Source organism: Carassius carassius, chromosome 2 (genome assembly GCF_963082965.1).
Source record: "Carassius carassius chromosome 2, fCarCar2.1, whole genome shotgun sequence".
In the NCBI taxonomy this organism is placed as follows: Eukaryota; Metazoa; Chordata; class Actinopteri; order Cypriniformes; family Cyprinidae; genus Carassius; species Carassius carassius.
Genome location: NC_081756.1, coordinates 5,087,584 through 5,105,468, shown reverse-complemented (window position 1 = coordinate 5,105,468; position 17,885 = coordinate 5,087,584). Strand labels below are relative to the sequence as shown.

At 36.6% G+C, this 17,885-nt stretch overlaps 1 protein-coding gene across 1 annotated transcript; it reads left to right on the top strand.

Annotated features, from left to right (window-relative positions):
* Positions 1-1,858: 1,858 nt before the first annotated feature.
* On the top strand, positions 1,859-17,556 carry LOC132096035 (Fc receptor-like protein 5). Its single transcript, XM_059501155.1, has 11 exons — positions 1,859-1,889; positions 2,994-3,278; positions 9,114-9,368; positions 9,942-10,211; positions 13,752-14,024; positions 14,130-14,414; positions 14,491-14,769; positions 15,058-15,321; positions 15,448-15,693; positions 16,048-16,158; positions 17,342-17,556. Exons 1-11 carry the CDS (start codon positions 1,859-1,861, stop codon positions 17,554-17,556), a joined length of 2,514 nt encoding a protein of 837 aa, XP_059357138.1.
* The last annotated feature ends 329 nt before the right edge of the window (positions 17,557-17,885 follow it).

Genomic DNA, 17,885 nt, shown 5'->3' with positions numbered 1-17,885 from the left:
TTGTGTTAGAAGTGATGGTTCTTCCATACTTGTAACAAGAAGTAGAATTTACAATTTTGGCTATATGAATTTTGCAAAGAACTAAATAATGATCTGAGATATCATCACTTGGCTGAATAATTTCAACACCATCAACATCAATTCCATGTGACAGTATTAAATCTAGAGTATGATTTCGACAATGAGTAGGTCCTGAAACGTGTTGTCTAACACCAATAGAGTTCAGAATGTCTATAAATGCTGATCCCAATGCATCGTTTTCATTATCAACATGGATATTAAAATCACCAACTATTAAAACTTTATCTGCAGCCAGAACTAACTCAGATGTAAAATCACCAAACTCTTTAATAAAGTCTGTATGGTGCCCTGGTGGCCTGTATACAGTAGCCAGTACAAACATAACAGGGGATTTATCATTAACATTTGTTTCTTTGGATAATGTTATATGAAGTACCATTACTTCAAACGAGTTATACTTGTAGCCTGCCCTCTGAGAAATCCTGAAAACGTTGTTATAAATTGAAGCAACACCACCTCTGCCTTTTAGATGCGACTCATGTTTATAACAGTAATCTTGGGGGGTGGACTCATTTAAAATAATGTAATCATCAGGTTTTAACTGGTTTCTGTCAAACAGAGTACATCTATATTATGATCAGTGATCATATTATTTACAAAAAGTGTTTTTGTAGAAAGGGATCTGATATTCAATAAGCCAAGCTTTATCATTTGTTTATCCATATTGCTTCTGTTTTTTATTTGTTGAACCTCAATTAAATTGTTAATCTTAACTTGGTTTGGACGTTTTTTGTTTTTTTCACAGTCTCTATAGTGTGATATCTAGGTGAAAAAGTCTCTATGTGCTGAGAATTAACTGACCTCTGTGACGGGAGACAGCTAGCAGACGGTCGGTTTAGCCAGTCTGTCTGCTTCCTGACCTGGGCCCCAGTTAGTCAAGTATAAACACTAAGACTATTTGCCATATTTCTAGAGAGAAGAGTGGCGCCACCCCAGGAGGGATGAAGACCATCTCTTTTAAACAGGTCAGGTCTGCCCCAAAAGGATAAAACTCTTGCTTTCTGTTGACGTGCAATAAATCTCGAAAGTTATGTACGAACACCTGTCTGTTCTACTTATTTCAACTCACTTGTGAAAACTGCTAAAAAAAAAAAATTATTTGACATATAGCAACGTTTTTTTGTTTTTTTTTACAGTAACGCAAATAGTTACTTTCCTTGGTAACGAGTTACTTTTATTATAGAGTAATTCAGTTACTAACTCAGTTACTTTTTGGAACAAGTAGTGAGTATTAGTCATTAGTCAACATAAACTGCCAATGAAAAAAATCTTCTGAACATTCATTCACATTAATCTTGGGTCTTCCAATATTTAATAATGCCGTATACCGTGGTTAAAGCATGAGCAATTAATCGCAACAGGAAAATGTGCTACCGGCGTATCCCTAGTGCTCTATAATGTTCACATCGGCTCATTTCTGATACAATTAAGACGCCGGGTCATTCATAAACTATTTTGTCTCTTTGAATTTAAATCTAGACTTTTTCACACTGTCTCTTGAAAACCTCGATCTGAACACACTTGACTGAAAACATGTGTGAGACAAATGTAGATTTTAATAAAGTATGTGGAGTCGAGGGACAGGTTCAGTGTATTCTAGACCCATGCTGTGATGACATTGTGTGTGTTAAATGATGGAGAATATCCTCCATCGGTTCTCATGGAGCATCAAAACAGAGAAACACTTTCAGCTGAAACTCTAGACATGTTTCTGTGATCTGCATTGTGTTGAACCAATGGAAATGATTCATATCTGTTTCTTCTGTGTTTAGTGCTGATGTCCTTCATCCACTCTGGACTCACTCAAGGTATTGTGCTCTACTGATTTACATTTGATTTATTAAATATGAATAGTGTTGTAGTAGTTTATTTGTCTACATGGATCACATGAGGATCACACATTTGTCTCTTTGCTGATAATTCATGTCCATATTTTGCTGTTGTTCATCTTCACTCAGCATCATTTATATGTGTAGCTCCTCATGCTGCTAAAACACTGCTGTTTCTGCAGTTTATGATGAAAGTTAAATAAAAAAAATGAAATTAAATAAAAAGCTTATTGTAGTCTATTGCAAAAATGACAGCGTGTCATTAACTCTTTTGTGATGTTCAGGTTATTTAATCCTCAGTGTGTAACTGTGATCTGGATGATGGTTCATGAGGACACACATCTGAGATGAATATTACTACATAAACAAATGAGAATAATAATAATAATAATAATAATAATAATAATAATTCCTCTGTTACATAATTTATCAGAATATTGTAACATAACTGCAAAAATGGCACAAAACAAGTTAAACTTAGAAAAAGGTTCATTGTTTTGTTATAATGATGATGTTTGAATGGCTCCACATCAATCTGACGAGACACTGAGTGATCACTGCAGACATCTAGAGGATGTAGATGTGATTTCATGTTATTTTATGTAATTATTGAAGAACAGCAATCTCCCACTAAACAATAACACACTGAGCATGTTATCTCCAGGAGTAAAAGATAGGATTTACATTAAAAGTGTTCAAACTAAATCAAATTCTCGAAGAGCAGCACTGGACGACTGTGTACCATAGACATGAATTGATTACTGTTGAGAGAAAAATAAATAAATAAATAAAATAAATTCATATGACTCAGGGATCAGATCTCCTGCACCAAAAAATAAACTAAACTAAAATAAACGCTTTATTGAAACCTCTGACTGAAAACAGCTCCACCTACCGACCAGAACAAGAACTGTTCAATAATGTTTTAATAACTTTCTCATTTCAGAATAAAGCTGAATTGACAAAACAAATAAATAAATATTTTATTGCAACTTTAATCATAACAGTAAATTTTAATCACAACTGTATCACTATCAACTACATGAAGTCAGATATTCAGAGTTTATTTTCTTCTGTTCACAGATTTACCCAGATCTACTCTGACTGTGACTCCAGACGATACAGTATTCACTGGAGAGAGAGTGATTCTGACGTGTGAGATAACACCTTATTACAATAACTGGAGATATGAGTGGTGGCAAGGATACATTCAAGTGTATCTGCCGTCTCAGCGTCACACTGTAGACAGAAACACTTTCACTATTGAACGATCTGAATCATCTGATGAGGGTCAGTACATGTGTAGAGGACAGAGAGATGAAAGACCAAACTCATCACAATCAAACTCTGTTTATCTCTCAGTGAAGGGTGAGTTTAATATCATCATCTTCCTAAACTCTCTCTACTACATCAGAATAAGATTCAGTTGTGACTAGACATGGGCCGGGATTATATTTTGACGGTATGATAACCTTAAGCAAAATATCATGGTTTTATTGTTACAGCTCTGAAATGTGTTATTTTTAAAGGACTGGGTAAATCTTTTTTTCTTCTTTAAAATAAAAAGATGAAGACTGACATCTTTATTTAACCTAAATCTAAATCTAATTACAGTTATCTTTATTTTAGTTATATAATTCATATCCATATCATTTATCTAATTTCATATTGTTTAGTTATACAATAATAATCATAGACATAATTTGATTGAATAATCAATTTGAAGGAAAAACCGAATGTTCGGACAAGCTTTGTGAAATTATTCCACATAAACTTCTCAGAAAGCAGTCAGCTCTCCTCAGAAACACATTCATATAAACTCCAGATCAATATTGAGGATTTTCTTCCAGTAGTTTGAGCATCATGAACAGTAACTGTGTGTTCACATCGCCAGCGTCCAGAGACTCAAAGTGACCAGAAGACCTTCGCTTTCACTGTGAGCCGGCGTCGAGCTGAAATCAGGGCAACTTTAGGGTGATGAGCTGTGACTGCACATAGGTGTAATAATTTAGGAGACGGATTTACTGTGATATTACAAACATACAATATGACATAACATCTGAAAACACAACTGACCATCTATGAACATCAGTCAATAAAGCATTTTAAAATAATGGCACTTAAAAATCTGAACTGAAATTTAATTGCAACCATGAATAAACCATTATTGGCTTTCAATAATGAGGTCCAAGTTTAAGAGCTAGAAGTTAAAATATATATAATTGTGTTTCTCTATTTAACAACATCCACTTAACTTACAACAGTGAAAGACGTCTTCTCTCGGGTAGATTGTGTGTTTTCTAGCTGCAGGGCTCTCAGAATCACTAGCCTGACGTCCCAGGGCTTTTGTGTTTTCAGTCGGGTCAGAAGTGTATCAGGACTCGGGCTAAAGCAGATCTCTGATGGGTCCTTAAAACTCCTGAAGTGAGTAGTGTCAAACTTAAGGCCATGACAAGATTTGAATATGTCCAATAGTATAAGAAATGTCTAGATTATAATCGAAAGACAAGAGTCGTGATACGGCTGGATTAAACTTTAAAGGGCGATGATGTCACTGAATAAATACGAGCGCTGCATGTTTCATCAAAACGAGTCGCAGATGTCTTTAATTGAATGTATTTGAAGGGAACCGACTCTCCTCAGAAACGTGTCGTTGTTATTTTTGTCATTTCACCTGTGAGCGTGAAGCTGCTTTGTGTTCAGCCGTTACCGGGTCAGATCCGTGCAAATATCAACTCATGTTTTAAAGCAGCAAACAAAAAAATCTAAACAATTGAGACAGTAATATTTATATTCCTTGGTATGCAGAAGACGGGTGTAAAAGTTCCTTTAAGAATTTTTCCCGTGACTGCAAATGCACATTAATGAAAATAAGACTTTTGGGTTTTATTTTAACAGTTGCATTAAAAGCATTTAAGTAAAGATTACTCTACTAGATGAACGTTCTCCATCAGAACTATAAACCACCATCTTCTAAGATCTGGCATGTCCTTCTAAACAGGAAAACAATTCATTTTACATTTCTCTAAAACAATTCATATAAACTAATTCAGACACAGGAGTAAGACTCAAATCAGTTAATCACAAAACCACAATTCAGCAAGTCAGTAACTACAAGATTACACCTAACGTGAGGTATGTGAAATGATTGAGAGGTTATCTTGTTTTAGAAAGGTGTATAACGTCAGTTTTAATCAATACTTACCACAGGGAAATCAAAATAAGCCTCCATTACCATAAACCAGAGGTACTGCATATTAAATATATATTTTCAATAACATGTTTGTCATGCAGTATAGCTGAACAGCATACAACTGTTAAAAATGAATGTTTACTTTTATTACTTTTTTTTTTTACATGATGTTTTACATAATTGTCAATTTAATCTTGTAATTTGTTTAAACCACAACTGTTAACTCACACCATGATCATGAAGATACCACAGTCATTCCCATAATCTTGCACAGAAACTCTCCGTTTAAATATATGATTTAATAGTTACTTATTCAGTGATAATATGAGATAAAGAATAGTTCATAATCACACACAAAGAAATAATTGAAGTTACAGTACGTTTACCTTTAAATCACTTCCAGTTTTTCTCTAACCATTTTCCAGGGACACAGTTCTGTGCAGGTTTACTAAAATAAAAATAAAAAGAGGATGGAGAATGAAGTCCTCTGTTTTGTTTGATCATGATTGAAACACTAGACCTGAAGCATGAACAGTTCATACACTAAAGTCACACATAAAGTGTTCCCCGGCCAGAGAACATGATCACAAACTGAGGCTGGCCAGGGGAACATGGCTCCCAAAACACACGTCTTCATTAAGTTACCTTAGGACATCTTGGTAGGACATGTCTCCAAATTCTCCTGCAGTTTTAAGGTACATAGAGTCCAGAAAGAGCAACTCTCTCTGTCGAGATCTCATCACCTTCATGCAGGGAATATGCCGTCTAAACTAGAAAAAATAGCATGTTTCGTATTATATACCTATCAAGTTAAAATTGCACATATACTTTTAAATCATCAATACAACAAATGACTAAAGAAATCCTTTCTCCTTATCCTGGTGTTTCTCAAAATTGCTAGCCCGACGTCCTGGGGCTATATAATAATAATAATAATAATAATATATTTATTTTGTATAGCGCCTTTAAAAGTAGCTTTCTCAAAGCACTTTACAGACAAGTATAACAGCAAATGAATAAACACAATCGAGTTTGCAAAGGTAGCATGATCAATTGATTGCCATTTACGGAAAGAAATAGTTCGTGAAGTCTCTCTACTAGAATGAAATGTCTCAACATTAATAAAGATAGCTAGATGATCAGAAAGTCCAGCATCCACAACAGAGAGATTAGAAAAAATGAGTCATTTGCAATAATTAAATCTAACATGTGTCCTTTACAGTGAGTGGGGAAATTTACAAACTGAGAAAAATTAAAACAGTCCAAGAGTGGTAGAAAATCCTTGGCCAAGAGACAGGCTTTCTGATCTACATGCAAGTTAAAATCACCCAGAATCAAAATTCTCTTAAATCTGACGTGTTTGACAGCTCTGCCCAGCTGGCTAATGCAGATCTCCCACGGGTCCTTAAAACTCCTAAAATGAGTTAAAAACTCCTTAAACTTCACACCTGAACACAACAAAGCTAAGTCAGAGGGGGCTAATGACTGGCCACCACCGTTAGTGTAAGCTTCATCGCTTGTACAAGCAGTTTTATTACAATTCACAAATACCAACTTTCACAAAGTAAAACACTGAGACAAACCTCATTCAGGGTAAATAAGGAAAGAAAAATCACGCTTTTGACTCCAACAGGGCATAAATATCAGTGTGAAAATATACAACCACTAATTGAAATTCAAGCCCAAATGTAGCACAGCAGTCACAGCACTCAGAAGTAAATATGGATCACCAGAAACCACAGAAAAATCCCCACCACCTCACCAGTGCCAGTCTAACGCATTCTCATCCAATACCATGCAGCCGCCATTAAGTCAGGAAGGAGTTAGAATTATTTCTGAAGGATCGTGTGACTGGAGTAATAATGCAAAAAAATTCAGCAATAAATTAAATCTCAATAAATTGCATTTTGAAATATATTAAAATAGAAAACAGCTATTTTAAATAGGCTAGTAAATATATTTCAAAATTTCACTGATTTGCAGTACTTGGATCAAATAAATACAGGCTTGGTGAACAGGAAAGACTTCTTAAAAAAAAAAAAAAACATTAACAAGCTTACTGTTCAAAAACTTTTGACTGGTAGTGGAAGCTAAAGGCAACAAATTTTTCTCTAATGTCTAACTTCGCGCACAGGCAGGTCGGTTTCTTTGCTTGAGAAGCGTTCAGCTTTTCCGCCAACAAATTCCACCATGGCTCGAGCGCAGCTCGCTCTTAAAGGAAATAGGAGATGAATGTTACGCCTATTACTTATTAAGAGAATAGGGACAGATCATTCCAAAAATGCGCCCTGGCACACGGACCGTGGATTTGGACACGCCCTGAGTGCACCTGCACAGTACGATTTAAACTTTGCGTTTAGATCGTTAAAATAGCGCCCTCTGTGTGACAACTTTCTCTCTCTCTCTCTCTCTCTCTCTCTCTCTCTCTTTGTGTGTGTGTGTGTGTGTGTGTGCTGTACTAAAATTCAATCAAATGTCATGAAGTCTTTGGCGGTAAGCTGAAGGTGATTGCTGATAGGCTGTCCCAATCAGTGGCGCCTGCACAATCCAATCACGTTTGAGAAGGAAACAACAAATTGAGGATTTCCGAGATTTTTTTTTCTTTTTTTTTTTTTTTTTTTCTTTTTTTTTGAAAAAGAAGTAACGGGTACTTACGGTTATGGATAGAAATGTATCTGCGTAAAGAGTACAATATTTGCCTCTCAAATGTACTTGAGTAAAGTCATGAGTACTCCCCAAAAATGATACTCGAGTAAAGTACAGATTAAGTACTGTACTCAAGTAAATGTACTCCGTTACTGTCCGGCTCTGCCCTTACATCAAAATTCATATTTTTCCCCCATTAATACTGTAGTTTTAGCATCTTTCTTAAGCGACGAGCAGAGAGATTCATGAAATAATTTCATATCAATACAAACAATCTTTAAATTGGGCATACAATCAGAAACTTTACATTCATGAAACTTAAACAGACCTCAAAGAGTTAACAGTTTCAAGATATCATTCAGCTCCCTTGAACCTGATTCCCAAATTAAAAATAGTACATTAATTCTCTCAAACCTAAAAAGTTTGTTGTAAGCTGAGAAAACAAGCCAAGACATTTCTTTCCAAAAATCATTTGCATAATCACATTAAAAAAAAAATAAGTGTTTTATTGTTTTCAAATTAGAAAGACAAAATGTGCATTGTGAAGAGATGTCCAACTTAAATTATGAGAGAAAAGACTTACAGGGACAGTACATATGAAGAGTTTTATAGTAAAGTTCTGTCCTCTTGTTAAGTTAACATCACAGAGAGACTTCTAGAACTAAACACAGCAGACACCAATGAGATCTCTTTACAAAGTTCAATTCAGGAATTATATTTACTTATTTATTCAATAAATCAATGTTATTGTGAATATTAATGTATTTGCTCATAATTGTGTCAGTGTTTTATTCACAAAACAACAAAGTGACAAACGCGTCTGTAGAGCAGTTTGTGTGTTTCGGGCTCCTGTAGAAACATGTAACGGGACGCGTGCTGTATGTAGATAGAAACTGATCAATCTAAAGTAATAAAAACATAACGGTTTATTAAGATCTTGATACACTTCTGAAATAATAGTAATGTACATTATGTTGCATTTCTGTCAATAGATCGTTGTAAATATTACACATTGCACCTTTAATATAATATGGTGACACCAGTTTACAATATCAAGCAGCAAAACAAGCTGTTTAGAAGCAAAAATAGAAGTGAATGACACCCTAAACCAGACACATTAAACTCATAAATGGCTCTTACAAGAAAAATAAGATGGATTGAGATTCCTGAGATCCTTCAAGACTTAACCAGAGCCTCCTCAAAAAACTGAAATGAGAAAACTGATGATAGTACAAAAAATAAAACAGAGCCAATATTATGAAATATGTATAATAATTATTTTGTAGATTTATAATACATTTACAAAATATTTGTTCCCTGAAAGAGATGTTTGAGTCACTTCATATTTTTGTCTTTCTTCACAGATTCACCCAGATCTACTCTGACTGTGACTCCAGACGGTCCTGTATTCACTGGAGAGAGAGTGAGTCTGAAGTGTGAGATTGAGTCTGACAGTGACTGGAGATGGAGAACTGACAAGATTTATGACTGGAGATATGACTGGACACCTGACTGGAGATATGAGTGGAATAAAGGCAGTGTAAAGTTACAGTCGTCTGGTCGTTACACTGTAATCACAGACACACTCACTATCAGAGCAGTAACTACATCTGATGAGGGTCAGTACACGTGTAGAGGACAGAGAGATAAAAGACCAAACTCATCACAATCAAGCTCTGCTGTTTCTCTCTCTGTGACGGGTGAGTTTAATATCATTGTCCTCATAAACTCTCTCTACTGTCACACATCAAGTTTTATTTTTTTATTTTTTTTTTTGAGAATGCATCTTTCTTCTTATGAAATTCAGCACAGTATTTTGTTCAATATATTAGTTAATTAGACTTAATATAACATAAGACCAAATTATGGAGCAATAGACTATTTAAATTGTCACATGATATCAGCACACTGCAAGTTTATCCCAGCACACTTTTTACACTCTTACATTATGTAAATGTTGTAGAGTCTGCAGCTGTATGAAACAAAGAGATGTAGACCGGATATGAATATTAATGTTTCATTTTTTTACCATTATTTACAAATATGTTTGATGCAATTAATAATGAAAAGCAAACTAAATAATTAATGTTTTTTTCTATCTCTCTCATAAAGAGGTTTTGAGTTAATAACATTGATCATGATACAGTGATGCTGTTGGTGATCAATATTTCCTCATCTGTGTATTAATACAGAGAGACCAGAAGCTGTAGTGAAGGTGTCTCCAGATCAGCGTGTGTTCAGAGGAGAGACAGTCTCTCTCACATGTGACATACAGAGAGGAGGACACATTCAGTGGACATACAGCTGGTTTAAAGATGGAAACACTCGCTATCCATACAGAAGAACAGCAGAGATCAGTTTCACAGCTGAAGTGTCTGACAGCGGTGAATACAGCTGTAGAGGAGAGAGATCAGACTCACAGACATCACACATCAGTGCTGCTCTTACACTGACTGTATCAGGTCAGTCTGCAGATTCTGTTTAATGATCATCTTTAAATCTATATTTGTGGATCAACACTTCTCTTATACTCTTCTGTATCAGCCACATCTGTTCTCATAAAGGACTGAAGCAATTCACTTTAGTCATTATTATGTTTGGATGCAGAAGTTCACAGGTTTAGTATTTCATCTATATTTTGCACAAACAAGCTGCTTTCACAAACGTAATCGATCACAGTTTATGCTGTGATATAGTGCTGTGCCACGTGCATCTTCTTTTTTTGGGCAAACATTCCTCCTTTTTATAAAAATGACTGTAAAGTCCACCCAACTGGCCAAATGAAGGTGTCCACTGGGGGCTGAAGGTTTCCTGCATATGTAGTCTTTTCAGTGCACAAAGTCATTTGATTTCAGTTTAATTCTTATTTCTAATTTAGGTTAGAAATGCCAATTATTATTGATCATTCATAGTATAATGTATCTAAACATCTGATTATTTTATTTAACTCTTTAATCGTATTAATCTAATTCATATAACAGTCTCGTATCAAATGGATATATAATGGATCTCATACTCACAAACTCGTCAGTCTTGGTCATTACACAGAGGCAATCATAATACAAGACATCAAATTCTCAAAGATAAATCTGAGAGTAATAGATGCACCCGACTTTATAAAAATACATAGTATAGACACAATCCACACTACAGGCTCAGAATCACGCTGATTTTCTTGCAACATTTCCTTAAATACTCAGACCAAGACAAACATCTTCAAATCACAGACTGGAAATAACAATTAGAATTTGCATTGATCGAGGCCTTGACATGGAGAGTTTACACCTTTTGGGGGCAGATGGTAATTTTCAGGCACGTGCACACAAAGACATCAGACGGGGCTTTGAGAACCTGCCCCTTTTCTTTCTCCAAGTGCCCTTAGAGCTTTTTTTTTATTAAACGAATATATGTATTATGTCTGCGTAGCCTATCTGTTTGAGCACAGCTTTTCTTGTCAAACAAATACAAATATAAAAACAATCGACTCGAGTTCTGATGCCTTTCTCCCTCCGCGTCTCTGCAGCACATCAGTGTAGCACACATTGATAATCAGATCACAGACAGACAGAGAGCTGCAGAAGTGAAGCCCTCCCTCCTTTTCCAGATGTGTTTGTCTTGTGTGGATGTGAGTGCTGATGAACAAAAGACTAAACTACCGCTACCTCGAATTTACAGCTAATTATCCAAAAGACAAGAGGCAAATATAGGCAAAGCAAGGCAAGTTTATTCATAGTACACAATGATAATTCAAAGTAGTTTACATAAAAGAAAGTAAGATAATCATGAAGAAAATTAATAACAAAAATAAAAACAAGACATTTTAAAACTTTTTCGAAATGATTTAAAAATGTACTTATTTAAAATGAATTTAAAACAGTTTAAAATAGAAACTAAAATAGAAAAATAAAATAGAAATAGAAAATAAAAATAGAAAATAAAAATAGAAAATAAAAAAATGATTTTACATGAAATACTGAATACGTAAAATACAGTGAAATCAGGTTCGGACATTGCACAGTGCTCATTCAATAAATGCACAGCTAAACAGATGAGTTTTGAGTCTAGATTTAAATGTGACCAGTGTTTTAGCACATCTGATCTCTTCTGGAAGCTGATTCCAGCTGCGGGCAGCATAGTAACTAAAGGAGGACTCCCCTTGTTTTGTGTGAACCCTTGGTATTTCTAACTGACTCGATCCTAATGATCTGAGTGGTCTGTTAGGCTTATATTCAGTGATCTGAAATATATTTCGGTCCTAGGTCATTTAGTGACTTATATACGAGTAAAAGTACTTTAAAATCAATCCTAAATGTAACTGGAAGCCAGTGTAAGGACCTGAGGACTGGTGTGATATGCTCAGATGTTCTGGATGAGCTGCAGCTGTCTAATGGTCTTTTTGGGAAGAACGGTGAGGAGCCCATTACAATAGTCCACCCTGCTGGTGATAAAGGCATGAACAAGTTTCTCCAAGTCTTGACTTGAAACAAAACATCTAATTCTTGCAATGTTTTTTAGATGATAGTATGCTGATTTAGTTACTGCTTTGACATGACTACTGAAACTAAGGTCTGTCTCCAGAATCACACCAAGATTCCTGACTTGATTTTTAGTTGTTTGACCCCTAGAGTCAAGGTATGCATTCACCTTGAACACTTCATCTTTGTTTCCAAATGCAATGACTTCAGTTTTTTCCTTGTTTAACTGAAGAAAGTTCTGGCACATCCAACTATTAATTTCATCAATGCATTGGTAGAGTTGAATAAGCTGAATACAGTAAAATGAAAAACATTATTAATCACGTCGTGGCCACATCACCACCTCAGGTGTGCATTATTTCTCTAATAATTCAACGGCTCGAGTCAATTATTCTGCTCATACTACGGTCTCTACACTTCAGGACATTGATCAGATGATATATTTCAAGGCATTCTTCTGGTTTTTGTTCTTAAAACGCTATTGTGAGTAGGATTCATTTCTTCTGCATCTCATCCAACGCCTCCATTGTCAAACTGTAATTTTAGATCTAGTAACAGAGGCTTGATCTGTTGATAGCAGACTAACGAAGATATAAATTAAGTTATGAGAGAGAGAGAGAGAGAGAGAGAGAGAGAGCGTGTGTATATTACCTCTTTGTGTCTCTCAAAACGGTTCTACTCTACTAACAATAAAACAGCACTGGTTGTTACCTTGCTTGTGAGAAATATATACTTTTGAGTATGTAGAAGAATAGTAGGCTAGCTTTGGGAGCTACTTCTTCATCATAGCTGCTTCTGTAACGGACGCTCTGTTGCTTAGTTACGAGCATTCTGTCACTGTTTAAACTGACCTGTCAATCATCTTGTCACTGTTAACAGCATCCACATTTAATTTAATTTAATTTCCTACCGTATTGGAGAGAAACGAAGAGACATGTTGTTCTGCTACATTAGTTGTGGGACTATCATGCCAAGAACTCGTGTGTTTGCATAATGACACATTTAAAAGTGAATGACCGTGTACGTTAATGAACGTTTTGTGCGTTAATGAATGTATTATAAAAGTCCACAGTGTTCTAACCGGAAGTAGAGACCATCCGGGAATCTTAGGCATACTTTTATAAACCTACTCTGATTTGGGACATACTAATTCTATTTTCAAATACTATTTAGGACAGATAGTATGTGAATTAGGAGGCAGCAAGTGTTTCTTCCGTGGCTCCGAACTCATTTTTAAGTCTCGGGCAAAACTGTACGACATTCCCATTACAATATCTGACAGAATTTTACTGCCCCCATACTATAATTATACATAAACCATGACTGCATAACAGCAAAAGTAGGTGGCGATATACACACAGGATGCAACATGCCAAAAAACAGAAAAAGAAGAAGAAACAGAGCCGAGCCGTACCATGCAGTGGAAAAGGGACAAAAGTGTCTGAGATTCTTCAAATCTTACATGAGGCTTATACTCAGAGATCTGTCTCACAGCTGAACTCTGAATCTGTTCTTGTTCTCCTGCAGATCTGGAGCCAAAGCCTGAACTCACATCAGATCCTGCAGGAGCTGCACTGACAGGAAACACAGTGACTTTGACCTGTCGCATGAATCTGTCTCCTGGATGGGACTTTTACTGGTACAAACACACACTGAACTCTGAGACAAAGACAGAAACAAACTCCTACAGTGTGAAGATTGATTCAGTGTCTGATGGAGGCCAGTACAGGTGTAGAGCTGGAAGAGGGAAACCAGTCTACTACACACAATACAGTGATGCACTGTGGGTAAATGTTACAGGTGAGAGAGAACATAGTATCTGACATAACACAGATCAGAGACAATATCTACAGAACATCTAACACTTTTAATCTATAATTAATGTAATACTCTGTGTTTGTACAGTGAGTCCTAAAGCTGTGGTGACGGTACGACCGGATGAACAAGTGTTCAGAGGAGAAACAGTCTCTCTCAGATGTGATATAAAGTGGGGAGGAGACACTGAGTGGACGTACAGATGGGAAACAGAGGCAACAAACTACCAACATAAAACCTCTGTCAGCCGAACCTCAACACAAGAGCTGAACATCAGCAGTGTTAAAGACTTTCACCGTGGTAAATACACCTGTACAGGACAGATGGGAACACAAAGCTCTCAGCGCAGTGATGCTGTTACACTGAATGTATCAGGTGAGTTTGTGTGTGTGTTCATTATCATCAGTGTGAACAGCTTCTCTCTCTATAACTCATCTCATGTGTTGTTCAGCTGAAGCTCAGGCAGCAGTGCGAGTGTCTCCACAGCCGTGGCTGACTGAAGGAGACTCAGTGACTCTGATCTGTGAGGTTACGGTCTCCTCTACAGGCTGGACGTTCAGCTGGTTCAGAGATGATGATCATCTGTCCGACAGCAGCAGAGGAGCTGGAGGCTCTTACACTCTCAGTCCTGCTGCTCTACAGCACACAGGAGTTTATACGTGCAGAGCAGAGAGAGGACGACCGGCCTATTACACAAAGACCAGTAACACACAGCCCCTGTGGATCACTGGTGAGTCTGTGAGACTGTATTTATACTTGAACTCATCTGTATTTGTGTTTTATTACAGTCTCTGGGGGACAAAACCATCTGAAACCAATGCAAACCTCAAAAACCTGCTCTCACTTCCCTCCGATTCTCAATCTAAACCAGATCAGAAACACTATCAAATACAAACTCATAATATATGCATAAGACCTATCTTATTTAAACTTGAGTGCTAAATTTAATCTTAATTTGATTTAATTACACATTTTATTATACAAACATGTTTTTAAGTGTGGTTTTGGTCTGTCTCAGGTGTTTCTCCTTCAGTGTCTCTGGTGGTCCGTCCCCGCAGAAGTCAACACTTCTCATCTGACTCTCTCTCTCTGAGCTGTGAGGATCAGATGAACTCTTCTGGATGGACAGTGAGAAGATACACAGACAGAAACACAGAAGATTGTTCAAAACTAACAGGATCTACATGTCGACTCGTCTCTCTCAGCACATCTGACTCTGGAGTTTACTGGTGTCAGTCTGAATCTGGAGAGAAACGTCATCCTCTAAACATCACTGTACACAGTGAGTCGCATAACATGTGAAACTAGATGATCTGTTGGAGTTTGAAGTAAATTTAAGAAATAAGTTCAAGATACAATATGTATCTCCATAATCTTCCTACATGCATGTATCTCTTGTGTTGTTTAGATGGTGATGTGATTCTGGAGAGTTCTGTTGATCCTGTGATTGAGGGACATACTCTGACTCTACACTGTTTACATCGATCTACAAACTCCTCGATCCTCGGAGCTGATTTCTATAAAGACGGATCACTCGTCCAGAATCAGACGACAGGAGAGATGATCATCACGACTGTCTCAGAGTCAGACAAGGGTTTCTACTACTGTAAAACAGAGAGAGGACAGTCACTGCACAGCTGGATCTCAGTCAGAGGTGAGAGTCTGTGGAGATCAGTCTCTGTCCGCTGATTTGATTTCATTCAGTTAGTTATTGACAGATGTGTTTATTCTTTCAGAAAACTCACATGAACTGAAGTATAACTAACACTTCACAGATACTGACATGTACACACCTCATCAACATCCTACAATTCAATGAAATGAAGAGCGCATTAACTACAGCATTAGAATAAACTCTATACCAAAATAAATGGTCATTTACTCAATCTCATGAATTCATGTTTTTGTGTTTACAAAAATTGTGTTGTGGTTTCCCCAGTAAACTTGCTGAAAGTCTTTAGGAGCTCTGTAATGTTCTCAATAATGTGCTTGTGTCTCTGTTTTTCAGGGTCATCTTCAGATCAGATTTTATTCTTCATCATCCTCAGTTTTCTTCTGGCAGCTTGTCCGTATCTGCTGGTGACAGTCGTGCTGCTTTACAAATGCTACAGAGCGAGAGGTAACACTTCTGTCTGCATAGATTCATATTTATCTGTAAATATTATTTGATTCATAAATCAATACCTGCAGTGGAAGCAAAACAGAAAGTGTCAAATTGAGCTGAATATAAATGTTTTATGTGTGTGTGTTTGACAGTTAAATCTAGTGAAGCCCAAAGGCAGTCGGCTGTAACAGAGGAATAATCGTCTCTTCTCCAAAGCTCAGAGTCACAGGATGCTGGAGTCTCAGGCTGAAGGCTGGAAACACACTGGACACGAGCAGTCCATCACAAGACTAACACACACACATTCACACTCTCACTCAATCCAGTGTCTCTGATTCACCTGCGCTGTAGATTAGATTGTGAACACAACACATGGAGAACAAGAGAACTAACTCCACACAGAAAGAGCTCCTGCTCATCATCGACTCCAAAACCAGTTTCTTCATGTGTGTCAGATTCACTGGAAGCTACTGAAAGTTACCCTTTAAATACCACAAACAACAATTATAATGTCAAATTACATCTGAACAACATGCTGTTTTTATGATGCTAGATGCTTTCTGTCGTCGGAGTAAAAGGAGTTTGAGTGTAATTCTATAAATGTCTCTTTGCTGTTAAATCTTTACTGAATTTAAGGTAAAAGTAACTTTTACAGTGTTAGTAATATTTCAAGTCAAACACTTACTGGACTGAAGCAGCTTATATTTACCTGATTATCCAAACATAACTGTATTTGTTCTTCTCTCAATTATCATTGTGTTGTATTATATTTTCAACATTATAAGTATTTAAATATCATTTATGTAAATATTCTGTTACACTGTTCTAAAGATCTCATTGATTTACATTATCAGCTTTCAGAATTATATCTCCATATAACTATTATCATCTGCACCAAATTACATTTTTGCTTCGTTTGGGCCTTGGAGTATTTTTTTTTTTTTAACCTTTCCTTGTTTATAAAAATGTTCAATAAACTATCATATATATAAAAAAGTGATTTATCCTAATCTCATATATATATATATATATATATATATATATATATATATATATATATAATGTTCTACCATGACCGCAAATGTACATGATCTGAAGAAAATATATAGAAAAACATCACATTATGAATTAACAGTTATAGAAATTCTTCTGATTTAACAGAAAGTGCTCTTCTCCAGATGATGTGGTGCTCTTAAAGGGTCTTCGGGTTCGTTGATGATGTTGGTGTATTTGGTCCCGGTCTTTGTTCCTCAGACACGGCGTGTTTGTCCAGTTCTCCGGCAGCAGCAGACGCACGGCGGTCTGGATCTCTCTCGATGTGGTGCTGGAGAGACACGACACGACACAAGACGAGACGAGACGAGACGAGACGACTCACCGGAGATGCGCTCGAAGATGTCGTTGGTAACTTAACCCAACTCCGTGCTTCCTGTAATGAGAGCTGTCAATCAAGGTACAAGGATGTCCCTGTGTGAAAGTGACCAATCATAAGAGGGTCAGTGCCCTCCTTGGTTTCCGCCCCCAAATTGTCAAAAGTCATGTAGACTCGAGGGAGCAGAAATCCACTGCGCGAGCAGGATTCCACTGTACAAGCAGAGTTAACCTATGAGAGTAAGCCAGGCGCTCGCTCACAGCTACCTGTACACCTCTCGGTTGATGAATTTGTGCGCGAGTACTTTTATCATGCCAGATGAAGGTTCATTTTTGCGCGAGTGAAATAACATAATGCCCGTGTCTTACAC

Excerpts from the sequence above, each read along its gene's own strand:
- LOC132096035 (XM_059501155.1), top strand. The coding sequence starts at position 1,859 with ATGTCCTTCATCCACTCTGGACTCACTCAAG. Across the intron at positions 10,212-13,751 it reads TCTTACACTGACTGTATCAG|ATCTGGAGCCAAAGCCTGAA; the intron begins GTCAGTCTGCAG and ends GTTCTCCTGCAG. Across the intron at positions 14,025-14,129 it reads ACTGTGGGTAAATGTTACAG|TGAGTCCTAAAGCTGTGGTG; the intron begins GTGAGAGAGAAC and ends GTGTTTGTACAG.